The sequence below is a fragment of the Callospermophilus lateralis genome, chromosome 17 (assembly GCF_048772815.1).
Source record: "Callospermophilus lateralis isolate mCalLat2 chromosome 17, mCalLat2.hap1, whole genome shotgun sequence".
NCBI lineage: Eukaryota > Metazoa > Chordata > Mammalia > Rodentia > Sciuridae > Callospermophilus > Callospermophilus lateralis.
The window spans coordinates 36,164,125-36,178,175 of NC_135321.1; the positions used below are offsets into that span (position 1 = coordinate 36,164,125).

A 14,051-nucleotide genomic window follows, 5' to 3' on the forward strand; every position below is an offset into this window, starting at 1 on the left:
CTGACTAGTTTTTCTTTGGTGGCCTTATTTCTTTTTCTTTAATTATTTGGCCTTTTCTCTTTCTTCCTCTCCTCCATTACCCTGTTTTCCCTCTTCTTTCTGGATCTCTCTTTCCCTCTAAGAGATGAGCAGATATTCTAAATAGACACATCTCTTTGGGTTTTGTTATTTTCTTTTTCCTCCTCATATGAATTCTTGGAAAAACCTGTTGCTGAAAAATATAAGTGTAATACCATGCACTTTTTGAGTTTGTGGAAATAAATTCTTTGTTTTGCTACAGGAGCAGGAGCATGTCTTCCTTTTTGGTACTTACTGTTCACATAGTTTCTACACTTCCTGGAGCTAGATTTAAATTCTCATTACTTGTTTCTGGGAAGTCAAGAATATGACCATGCATGAAGGTGGCCAAGGGCACAAGAAAAAAATAGCTACTCTTTCAAAATAAAATGGATCAGGAACTTCAGAGAGTTGAGTTAGAGGCAGGTTTTTATTTAAACTTGAGTCTTTAAAGTCTTCCCACCTGAGGTACCTTCCTCCAGAATCCCTTCTGCTGCTCCCCAGGAGCTTAAAGAAGGGAAGCAAAGTGAACTTTTTTGTTTTTCTCCTGAATTGTGAAGACAGTGACTCCTGGAGGCAATGCATTCTCCTACTGTTTCATGGAATAGTTTAGATTTTAAAATTTTCATCTTGTAGCTGGGTGGCTTGCATAGAGAAGTGAAGTGGTATTTCCAGTTGATTATGGGCTTTAGGGTCAGGCACATGGATGGCACCTCTTCCTCACCCAGAAGCACTGACAGCATCTCAGTGTGTCAGAATGCAATGAGGACATTATACAACTGTAGTTATTGCTCCCAAAGCTGCTCTTTGCCCTGTCTCAAATCGAAATGCACTCTTCCTTTCAGCCTCTGAAACTGGGAACTACTTGGGGCTCCCTCCTTCCACATGGCTGATAACATCTTTCCTAATCTAAGTCTCAAGGAGAAGCAAGACCACATTCCCAAATCATATATATATGATATGTATACATATATCTCATTTTTTTCCTGCCAGGCTCATGGCAAGTTATACAGACATCCCTGGGCACACATATCATCATTGCTGTTTACCCTGGAGGGCACAGCAGGAAATTTTACAATTTGTGTGTTCTGCAGGAGGCAAAACGGCAGGGAATATTCCTTGAGATTGTGTTTTATTTTTTTCCCCTAAAATATCTTCAGCAATTTACTTTTAAAAACCTCTCTGGAAAACAGCATATCTAATGATAAATAGCTTTTTCCAAAAAGTTTCATACAAAAGCCTACAGATATGCAATGACTTAATAGATTTTGGAAGGATAGATATATATTCATGTTTGTTTATTTTTAATTCTCCCCTTAGTTTTGGTAACAACCAAAGTCAGTATTTTGAGTTCAGTGCAAACATTTTTAGGAAATCCTAAGGTAACAAAATTATACACAAATTCTCCCTGGAGTCTTACCTGAACCTTGAATGTGTTTTTAAAAGTCACTTATGCCTATGTTGGATCACTATATTAGTCTTGGTCAAATAACTTTTTTTCTTCTACTGAGCACAGTATTTAAAAAGCCTGGATAAGAATATTATATAATCAAATTGGGAAATATGAAATATAATTATTACCACAATATTTAAAAATAAATATTTATTTCTATTGATTCTTGAATAAACCTGTGTGGTATTTGGAGTTGTAAAGAAGGATTTGTAAAGTTGACTCCCTCCTTAAGTAACTTTCACTTGTGAATAAAATTTTTCTTCTCACTACTATTTACACAGTTTAGTAATAAAGTCACCAAACTAATTAAGCACAATTAGAGTCCATTGATCAGTTTTAAGAGATAATATCTGAAACATCCTATTTCACTTTCTTTTTCTAAGCTTTTAGTAGCTTAGAACTGAAATGTAAAATGTCTCTTATATGCAAATCAGCAAGCATATAAAAAATAGGTTAGCATCTTAGTAGAAGTGTTAGATGTCAATCAAGTCCAGCAGGCATAAATGTTGTCTCATGTTGAACAGGTACCAATCCCGCTTACTATGATGTCCCCCAGTATTATCAAGTCATAACAATTGCATTTTGCCAATAGAACCTATAGAAGAGAGTGCTAAGTGCACAGTGTGTACCAAAATCACTTGAAGCACGTTAGTAAGATTAAAAAGGTTAACAAAGGAAAAAAGAGAGGTGATTGTGGTTTTAATTATGCACTAACAGCTAAATATAGGAAATTGTTAGAATTGCGTGCAAAGACTGAGTGAATTCAAGTTTGAAAAAAATCTAGTGCATACGTGGCTCTAGGGATACATGAAATAAAGAATTATCTACAGAGGGTAATTATTTCAAATTTCATGTAATTTCACACAATATCCCCAGAACAGTGTAAGACTGAAGACATCTTCAGGGTGGTGTCAGATGTTGATTTATCAATTTCTCCATTTTTAAGACTGAAAATGGATAGGCTTCTTAGTAAAAAAATAGTCATGGAGAAAACTTTTGATTTTCAGAAGCAAAGCTACATTCAATATGTCAGTTTTATTTCTAGACACTTTTGATTACCAAATCACAAATGCTTGAAAGTTAGTTTGAACAGTTTAATTCAGATTAAAAGCCTTGGTTGTTAGGTAAATAATCTTTGGGTAAGCAAAAACATTTGGAAAAAAATTTTTAAAAAAACCCACAGTGAATTAGTTTTTCTTTGGATGAAAATGCAACCCAATTAACCCAATGACCAAGAAAGAGTCAACCAACAAAAACCACCGACAAATGCTACTTCACCAGGAAGAACTAGGATTTGGGAAGTACTTGGGGTGGGTGGTAGGCCCTCCTCATAGGTATTATAGAGCCTAATAATGTCAGTAATAACCAGTGTGACTGCAGTGAACCAGAAAATGATATATCAGACTGCATTCAGCACACTATATGAATTCCAAGTCATTTCCTAATAATGACAGGATGATGGGATCTGGCTAGGTGCTCTATGTAATAGCCCAAAAGCTTCCTTTTGTGAATGATTACCACCTTAGAAATTGCAACTGTGAAAATATCTGTGAAGTCTTTAAGCAATATTTCTAATATCGGAGGTAAAAGAAAGTAGTCATTCAAACTTCCAGTGTGCCTTATAATTGCCAATGAAGAAGTTGGGCCATAATCAAAGAAGTTTCTTTATCATAGGAAGGGCCTAATTAACTCTCTTATAAATTAAACTAGGATTTTGGAAAGATAATTAAGATTTTACAAGAGGCACCAACAAAGAAAGAAGATCCTCAGAGGCCTGAGGCTGTGGGCAGTGAACGGGAGAGAGGGCCATATGAGCCTGGCTTTGTGGTCAGTCCTTGCGATGATATTTGCAATAAGGCTATGTCATCTTTCATAAGCTTAGATAAGGTTGCTGGCTGCCATGTTTAGCTATTGGAGGCCTCTTCCTAGTGAGCATGATCAATGGCCATCAATCCAGCCATTCTTTCCTGCAAATTTACAAGAAAACAATCTTGGCATAAGAACATAGATAATGATCAAGAAAATGAATGTGGTGAATATGTCTATAATTTATATTATTTGACCCACATCCTACCTAACTGCTAATCAGCATTGAGTGCACACATGTGCATGTGTACACACTCAGACAGATACACACACACTCACAAGAGGACTTCAAAGGGCTAAAAGAGAGTGCCTTTGAGGATCCCTTCTTTTAAGTAATGGAAAAGTGTATCAAATATATCACTGGAAAAGGAACAGGGGATGTGACAGATGGTGGTGGTAACCAGAGGTACACACTCGTAAATCTGTGTGAGGTGGATTACTTGGATGTCAGAAGACTTCAAAGATTCACCCTAGTGCCTTTTGAAGATCAAAGTGGTAGACTTGTAAAGGACTCTAGGCGGGGAATGCCAGGAGTGTGGAGAGAGGATTTTGCAATGGTGATTTTAATTCATCCTCACTCTGTTTTATCTTTCTAAGATCTCTGAGATTTCTAAGTTAAAATACAAAAGACTAACAACCCAAGCTAAATAAAATACCTGCATGGCCAGCTCCCCTACTTTATTAATGCTGCCCTAATACTGAACAGTACTGTTCTTGGCCTGCTTCGGTTTTATTTGATTTTAAAGGGGGCAGTTGGGGGTGCAGTGGGGTTGAGGGCAGACTTCTAGATTATATATCTTCAGTCCTGTTCCAATCATAGAAGGAATAGGGCCTTTAACCAATGCCTTCATCTGGCATGATGGGTTTCCATCAACCTCAGTGTATCGACATACTTAAGAAAGCAAAGTGGATCACCCTCATTATCAAGTGACAGAAACCAAGCACTGATAGTTAGAAGTTGGTTTTGAAATTGCTACTCCTACAGGAATCAGACTGTTCTTCCTGGGGGAGAAATGGCCCTCGCCCAGTAGAAGAGAAAGGTCTTAAGGCTGGTTAAGTCCTTAAGTCTTTCTTTAACCGCAGTAAGGTCCAGCCACATGACATAACATCCTACTTTAGCACTAAAGATCATCCCCAGTGGCTCTTTAGTTCTAGTGTCTTAGAAGTCATCATCTAGGGTCTTAGAGATTACACAAAATCAGAGAGTTGTCCAAATGGGAGCCAGCATGGTACTCTTCACATATTCACCTCATATGTACTGGTATGAAGGTGTGAAATTAATAAGAAAGAGAAGAACTGAGAAGTCCAGCTTAGGTTGAAAATTTTCTACGGAAGCTCTTTAAATCCCAGAAGAACTTCATCTCTACTAGGGCATGCGATAAAAGGATTTTAGTGCTCTAACAGAGAGACTAGCCATCTAGCTGGGGGATCTACTTCTATGGTTAGTGATTCAGGGATACTGGCATACTGACCGTGTGCTGTGGTCAAGCTGATTTACATACAGCTTTATGAGCGAATGCTCTTCAGCCACAGGGCTGGGTGCACTTATTCCCTCAGGTAACCTGAGGGATGCAAACAATGAGACCTCATTAAAACCTCCATGGACAGAGCAAGGCCCACTCAGAGAGGAAGAACATTCAGTGTACAGAGCTTTATTGAACAGCACCCTTCACACAGAAACCAGGGTCCAGTCTCCATGGTGACAGGAAGAACTGCACGCTTTAAACAACATGTCTGTGGCTCACAGGGAACATGCCAAAAGGACTGAAAATGGGAAAAAAGGGAAATGATCATGTTTTAAGTTAATGGGTACCATGTACCCTGGAGAAAGCAGAACAGCTCAAAGCATTATAGGCATATTTTAGGGTAGAGGAAGTCATGTTATCCATCTAGACGCATCCACCATAAGCACCGTCCGAGCTGAAATGATATAAAATGACCTTCAGTAAGGATGGGGTCTACCTCTGCTTGTCATTTACAGAATGTAGAGTTTCCTAATAAAAGCACAGTTACTCTAAATATCACACCGGTCCTTTCCTAGGTAGATGAACAGGCCTGTGTGTCTCATAGACTTCACAGGTTAGGGTTTTCTTTTGAATTTGCTGGTGGTTCTGGAAAAACCAACAGGAAGTTAGTGAGGACTTAAAACCATCATTTTGCTGTGGATGTTCTGCAATACCAGGGCCTCCTCATTTATACTTGTTGGAAATAACATGTACTGCCCATTGTCCTAATTCTGCATGCTATAATTATGGGATAGTGGGGAACATCTTCATCTCAGGTTCCCATTGATGGGCAAATATAGGAATGCAGGGGAAAAATTCACAGTGTGCTGAGTCTTGCTGTCTTCTGATCCTTACTAGAATATGCCAGGATATTTGTGAAACTGAAATTTTACAAAACTCTTTGGGGAAAAGATGGATTATGTTTTTTTTTTCTAGTGAAAGGCATTTGAGAGCTTATGTTCAACTACTCACTCCAATTTTCCTTACCTCTGTTCCTGATTTCCTATAAACCTTCTCCATGTATATACAAAACAACTTTCAGGTGCTTGATTTGTGATATTTGATCAAATGACTCAGAGCACCTCTTGAGCCCTGCATGTTTCCAATGCTAACTGTTAGAGAGTACACTTCTCCTGTTCCTGAATCTTGTGCAAAAAAGATGAGACATACATCCACCCTTTTAAAAAGTCCTTGTTATATCCATTAAGTTATGTATATGGAAACTACATTTCTAAGTTTGGTCTTCAGCCTCTAGCCTCAGGAACTCCAGAAGAGGACTCGCCAGAAGAGGATTCCTTTATATCTGGAGCCTCAAATAATGAGATATTTCAGAATCTAGATAATAACATGCCACATATCTTGAAATTCCAACAGACCACTCCATGTGCTATAACATGACTCACGCTGTGAGATGGAATACCTGTGTGTCCATAGTGAAATTAGAACGTACCCCACATTCTTACTGTGGGGGCAATTAGAAATGCAGGTTTCCAGAAATGACATGAACCCCAAAGGCATCCCAGCCCTCTTTAAATGCTTCCAAATAACTGAAATTAAAGACCTGGGATGGATATGTACAAGTCAGTTTCCAATAATAGTCTCCTGCACTTGACTTACAATAGAATATTCTTCTTGCCATGGAACCAAGGCTTACTTCACAAGAGGACTTAAGAGGATTAGAACTTACCTCCTGGTAATAAAAGGACTTCCTGAGGAGGGAACAGAGTGGGAGAACAGGGTGTCGTTCATGCTGGTTACAGGTCTGGGAGGCCTAAAACAGAGTACAGTGAGTGTGGACAGTTAAAGCAAAGCTGAGTCACAAGTGAAAAACTATCCACAGCCTTTGAGGATAGGGGGTGGGAAGATGTTCTAACCCTGCTCAGGATCCATACGAAAGCAGACATGCTCCAGTTAGATTATTCAAGTGTTTTAAAGTTCCATTTCCTTGAGAATGCAGCAGCTCAGTAAAACACCGAAGGAAGATCTCTGGACAACATGAGCATGTTTATTCATGGGCTTGGAGCCTTGGTGTTTCACTGAATCATGTTTTTGAATACTTCTACTAAAGGGAGAAGTTGGAAAACATGATGATCAGAATCCATATCCTTTTGGAAAGAGGAGGATTCCTGAGCTCATGGAAACTCCCCTCTGTGTTCCCCATGACGGTGGCCCTCTCTAATATACAAAAAGGCACAGGCTGCCAAACAATATCTTGCCCTATTTGCTCTTTATTTTTTTGTTGTTGTTGTTTATAAAACTTTAAAAAATTTTTATTTGTTCTTTTTAGTTATACATGACAGTAGAATGTATTTTGACATATCATACATACATGGAGTATAACTTCCCATTTTTGTGGTTATACACGATGTGGAATTACACTGGTCGTGTATTCACATATGTTATGTCTGATTCATTCTACTGTCTTTTGTATTCCCATCCCCCTCCCTTCTCTTCATTCCCCTTTGTCTAATCCAGTGAACTTCTATTCTTCTTTACCCACTGCTTATTGTGAGTTAGCATCCACATGTCAGTGAGAACTTTCAGCCTTTGTGTTTTGGGGACTGGCTTATTTCACCTAACATGATAGTCTCCCATTCTATTGATTTACTGGCAATTGCCATCATTTCGTTCTTCTTTATGGCTGAATAATACTCCATATATATTCAGCCATAAAGAATAATAATATATGGCTGAATAATATATATATTATATATATATTATATATTATATATATGGCTGAATAATAATTATATATATAATAATTATATATATATATATATATCTCACATTTTCTTTATCCATCCGTCTATTTGCTTTTTAGTCTAAATGAAGGTACAATGAAACAACACAAGGACTCAACTGTTTCTGATCTTGGACTGATCCTATTATGGGGTGCATGGTGTAAGGTATCCCCTAAAATTCATTCTATTCATATGATGAGTGTAAGGAAATAGAATTCAGTGTTTTTTAGCATTCTCCTTGGCCCTAAACATCAATTAAGTGCATTGAGTCTGTCTTCCATGGTCTTTCTTCACTTCATTCTGTCCCTCTTTCCCTATCATGAATATTTTAGTCCAAACAAAACTATGGAGCCAAGATTCCCTATCTCATCTCCAAGAAGTTTTTGGTCTTATTTTAGGTTCAGTGTAAAATACTGAATAATAAGGTGAGATGGGATTCAGAGTTCAGGAGATGGACAGGGAGGCAGGGAATCATTCTGAGTCAGAGGAAGTTTTGGTTTTACTCTAATTCCATATTTGAATTTGACAGTATAGAATTTCTTGAAGATGAGGCAGTATTTACAGTAGCCCAGGGGATCAACTCAGTTTATGTTGGCTTGGTTAAAAGCCAAATTTGTAAATAGTTTAATTTTTAGAGAACCAGAGTTAATTTGGGATTTTACAACGATGAGATCCTGGGGAAAACAGACTTGTCTATCCCAATGTATTTATTGAAATGGACATGACACCCCATAGGTATAAAATGTCAGTATTATATGCAACAATTCTTTGACATGTTTTCCTGGTAGATGGTGCTAAATGGTGTTATAAGACACATTATTTATTGGATGAGGTCAAAATAGCAGATTCACTATTTAATCTACTCTGGTTACATTAACTTAAGTTCTGAAAGTGATCTTAATGTTTTACATTACCTGTCTAGGGTGTATCTTGTCATAAGTGAGCAACATGAGGATGATTTAACTAATTCTTTCTTGAGCCAAACACTTTATAATCAGGATGCTAATTTTATTCAAATTTCCTCTGTAATTATGAATTTAGGTACATTTGATTTTAAAACACTAAACAGAATGGAACATCTTCATTGTAGCTTTGCAAAGAATTGAAAATAAAATAAAAGTGACTTCTCATTTCTGGTTCTCTTTTGTCTGTTTTTAAAAAATGCTCCTATCTTGTTCTATTTGCAGAAATTGAGAAAACAAGTGGATCTGGAATGCTTTTTAACTAGCTCAGTAAATTTACTCTATTGAACCTGCTCATTGCAAAGCTGAAATTGAGATTTCTTAGTAAATGGCTTCATTTTTAAGGTTCACTATCAAAATGTTGCACTTGGAACACAGAATGGCCAACTTTGGCACCAAATGATGGCTTTCAGAAGGAATGAAGTTCCTATTTCCTCCATAGCCAAATGGCAAGTTGCCTTAATCCAATAAATAGGTCACATTGGGAATGTTACACATATTGACTCTCATGAAGACAAAACAGTTCCACAAAATGGAGAAAGTCATAAGGAATAGTATAAAGTGTTTTTTTTTCCTCTCTTCTGGATAAGATCTTTGCAGAAGACATTTTTATAAAATTGGCATCCTTTTTTTTTTTTAAACTCAGAGTTCAGCTCAAGGCAGAATAAGTTTAAACTAGCCTCATGATGCTTACTTGTTTTGTGTCTCATGACCATTTATAATTATGATTCTAAATCTTTATAAGTACACAGGAGACTATTGAACTACTTACCAAGTATCACTTTTGGCAGCAAAAAAAAATCGAACAGAACAGAGACTGTTAATCATGGCAACATTTACGAGCAATACAATAGATAAGAACAAATGCCAAAAACCAAAATGCCACCACCTGCTCGTTTCTATTTAGGGACTAATTCATGGTTGGCAACACCTCTTTACTGCATGTGTATAAAATCCCTTGGCTATAGTAAGGTCATGGCATTTTTTGTGTTACATGATTCATCTCCATATGCAAATGTGTGTGAGATAGCAGGATCACAACCTGTTTAAAAGTTCTATTGATTTGGTCTCATTTTACTCTATCTTAGGCTTCTTTTTTTCCAATTTTTTACACTTTAAGTTCAAACCAGAGTCTTAAATAATGAAAATGTTTTCTAATTTATTTATATATGTATTGATCAAGTATAAGTCATGTATTTTTGTCTAATTTATATCTAGAACTTTTTACTTCTTAAGACTGGATATACATATTAGAAAACTAGTGCCATTTTTTTAACACAATCACAGCCAAGAAGTATGCATTTAAGAAGACTGTATAATGCTCAGCATTAAATTCCATATTCGTGAGCTTCAGAACATTAAGTATACTTCATTGTCGCCAAGGGACATGCATTTGTCCTTTGCATGAACATCTGCATCATGTGATTTTTTTTCTAAGTAGTATCTTTGAAGAATTTGCACTAATTGACACAATGAATACACTTTTTTATAATAACAAAGAAAAAATGCTTTGTGTTCTTAGTTATGCTGTAATGTTCAGAGTCCCAATCCCAGGTCACCCAGTGCATGACAGAGTATGCTCATCAATATTGTCAGTGCCCACTGCTTCCTTCTTACCTTTGTCTCTTAGCTTCTGTATGTGTGTAAGTTATATAGGCTGGGATACTCTTGTGAACTTACATGAACATGTGTTCAATGCATGACAAAGATATGGTTTGTGCCACAAATGACAAACTGATTAATAAACTATTTGGAAAAGGTTAGGGATCACACTGTCAGGGTGCTCTTTGCTAGAGACACAAACAATAAAGTTCACTATACATATCCTTGTGCTAGGGTAATATTCCCTCAGCTTAAGACCTTTATGCTTTAAGCCATATTGGGGAGCAATAAGAGAATTAAGTGGGGGTGTGTGAGTATTGATGTATTTGATTTCTTCAAGGGTTCATTCACTTATTTTCACTCTCTAGACGTGGTACAATGGCTTATGCTAAAAGGACATGCTATGGAGAGTCAAATATTTTTGTCAAGTGTATCAAAATTACATCTATAATAAGTTGAAAGGATTGTGAATGTTCATTAACTTCTCAATACATGCTGATTATGGAAGATCAAGGTAATATTCTTTGTAAAAGATGAAAGATATGCCATTTATTTTGTCATTTAAATGACCGTATGTACTTGTGTTGATTTAGAATAGCTAAATGAGCAGCATGTTTAAAATTAGAAGTCTTAGAATATCATCACCCCTGAAAAGGTATGCATATCTATTCATTATATAGCATTTGACTAATGAAACAAATATGGGGGAGATTTCTATAGCTAAAAAATACAAAAAAAAAATTCTAATATAAACTGGACTTTCTGTATCCAGAATTTCTTATATACTATTTTAATAATTAAATGCCTCATATAATTTGCATTTTAAAAATAAGATGAATTTGGAAAAAGTATTTTATCAGTGAGTGTAGATCAGTATTTTGATTCAAAAACTTTCAGGAATCTGGTTAAATATATGGAAGTTTTATCAGAAAAAGGCATACTTTGTATAGAATTTTAAAGGGATTTTGAAATTTCTCCCTGGAACTCCGACCAAGAACCCATTATAGGGCAGAGCATGTGCTTAGCATATTTAAGGTCCTAGATTCAATCCCCAGCACCAAGAATAAGTAAACACATAAAATAAAGTACTTATTGTGTAGATATTTCCTCTAGTTAATGCAGCAAATAACACATCAAATTATATTGTCCCTATAAATTAAAATTAAAAATTTTTTACTCAGTCAATTAACACACAGAGACACACACACTCACACATACATGCACACCAACCCTAAGCACTGTGTGTGAGGTGGGTAAAGGCACACTGAAAGTGACTTTCATTTCATGGTGGCTCACTTTCTAATTCTATCTAGAACTGAGCAGTAGCATCCTCATTCTATTCTCCTGCAAAGTTCTTAGATCCAAGTGACTCACACCCATACTCTATCGCCTTTGTGCCCATGAAGGCTGGTCTGTCCTCCTGGGCTGGTAGAAAGTGGCTCTGGGCAGAACTCACAGCATGGACTTGCTCTCTGTGTTATGTTTCTTCATTAGCAACTTGGTGATGTCTCTCCTTGACTATAGGAAGAAAAGTTGAGACCTTAATAGGAATAGCTCCTATGAAGCAGATTTCTCCAAGAGGGAAATTCCCCAGATTTATTTACTCCTAGAATATTTTTAGGAGAATAATTTCCATAAATAAGTTGGCCAACGTTTTCCATTTTGGTTTATATTAGTTTTCTGGATGCTTGGTTCAGACCAGTGTGTTGCCAGAGAAACAGGAGACTCTGTTCTTTGTGTATTGCTGGGGTCAGTGATCCCTCAAAGCACGCTCAGGAGCAAACAGCACAAAGTCCTGCAGTATTTATACAAAGCTCATAAATGCAATATAGCACAAAGAAGTCGATGTATTTGCTTGGGCCCATCAGAGGAAAGAGTTACTGCTTTCATAAGGGTCTTATCCCCCCTAGTGCCTCTTACAGCTCATGTTTGGCCTGCCCAGAGCGTGAACTTTGCATCAGTCAATTCCTATACTGTTAGGTCCAGGATCCTGCCTGCTGATGTCAACATGTAAAAACAGACCTTGTGATGTGGCAGTTCCCACTTAACAAAAGGTAACCCATAAGGAGGAGGAACCATCTATCCAGAGACGCCTGTGACTACACAATTCCTAATTGTACAGAGAAGCAGACAAGGAAAATTTTTCTTTTGAGCCCAAGTTCACAGCAAGGAAGAAGCACTCATTCTCTTTTCCCTGAGCCCCTTCCTGTGGTGGCTGTCCAAACCTCAGAGAGGCCCCAGGGCCTGAGGCTTTGGGAGATGGCTGCAATGGTGGCTGCACATCCACTGGCCAACCTTTCTGCCCAGAAACTCCAAATACTTTGGAGAATTTATCTATTTGGGTGGGGGTAGAGTGTTCTTATGAGGACTCCCACCAGTTCCCCCATTCAACCTTCTCATGCATAGATCATGAATTTTCTAAAATTATGTAGCTTGGAATTTTAAAAAACCCCACAATTTTTAGATTTGCTGGCTAATTTTAAGGTGACTAGCTGTGCAGAGAAATGAAACAAAGGGATTTTAGATTTGGGACTCAAAGTGCATTTGCTATTAAAGTATCATATGCTTAAATTTTTTAAAACCATGGTAATTCCCTTGAGCATTAACTTCCAATTGTGAAAAACCCACTAACATTTATATTTTAAAATTAAGCTTTTGAATGTTTTCCATCTCAAGGAGAATTATGTTAGTGTTACCTACTTTACAGTCAGGCAGAAGAACTGTAGAGGTCAACCAGGAAAACCTATTACTTTGTTTCCTTTGTTTTTTTAAGAATAAATTTTAAAACTTGGATTCTTACAACTGATATGAAATTGCTTCTGTATGGCTTCAGACAGGTGTCAGTGAAGTAAGATGATTTTCACCTTAATCTGGAGTCGGGGTCGGGGGAGAAGATACTCACACAATGTGAGCCAAGTTGAGTGGCTTCTCAGGCTGATCCGGAAACATGGGGTGCAAAGGTTCACGGCTGGAAGCGCAGCTCAGGGACTTGCTTAATGCATTGGTTAGCTTCTTTGCAGGTGATTTCTGGAAAGGAGAAGAAAGGGAGAAGTGATAACAACTAACCATGATTGTAACATTTTATCAGGTGATTTGCTTTTTGTAATAGCCCTTCATTTGTTAGTCATTCATTCATTCATTCATTTGTGTGTTAGAAATCCTTTTTGAGTGCTCAAAGTCAGGAAGCTCTGACTAGCTTGCTGCAAACAGCCACCAGGTACCTAACTCCTGCTGCTCAGTGCCAGCAAATGTTGTGATAAATGGAAGCAGTTACTGAGTATGGGCCACCTCAATTAGATGGAATTGATGAGTCAGCGGGAGTCTTTCCGACAAAAACTCAGGGGACTGGGAAGATAATTCCAGATGGAGGAATAAGCAACTAGAAAGGCAAGAGGAAGAGGAACAGAGCTCATGGTGGAAAGGAAAGCAGGAGGCAGACACTGTCTTTGTCTCTTGGGCAAAGGGAGGTGATGAAGACTTTATAGGGGTTACAGGATGATACCTCACTTTCAAAGGATTGTTTCCACTGAAGAACAGAAGGATTGGAATAAAGGAGATGAGCGAGGTGTTGCGGAAATCTAGGTGCCGGATGTTCCCAGCGTGGCTCAACACATCCACTTAGAAGTAGAAGTGGAACTTCAATCTGTGTCTCTCAAGTTTAAAATTCATGTTCTTCCCAGAGCACTGTGTAGCCTTTTTCATTTGAAGGAATGGAATCTTTTTCTTAATGTGACACCATCAAAATTATAAACATAATGTAGTTTTGTAAGATAGAATATTGTATCCATATAATAAATCCCTAACCAAATTTTCCCTTTTTGTGAGGAGTCATTTATAATTTTGGCACTTCCTTTTACATGTGGAG

General features: G+C 37.4%; 1 protein-coding gene across 13 annotated transcripts in view; it reads right to left on the reverse strand.

Annotated features, from left to right (window-relative positions):
* Positions 1-14,051, reverse strand: part of Dtna (dystrobrevin alpha) — a 349,876-nt gene that overhangs the window by 56,193 nt on the left and 279,632 nt on the right. For 8 of the 13 annotated variants that reach the window (XM_076837170.2, XM_076837171.2, XM_076837178.2 and 5 more), the window contains exons 10-11: positions 13,089-13,213; positions 6,569-6,652 (exon numbers count right to left, since the gene is read on the reverse strand). In XM_076837170.2, the coding sequence (XP_076693285.1) occupies positions 6,569-6,652; positions 13,089-13,213 (209 nt within the window). The other 5 variants (XM_076837175.2, XM_076837173.2, XM_076837182.2 and 2 more) reach the window with 3 other exon arrangements.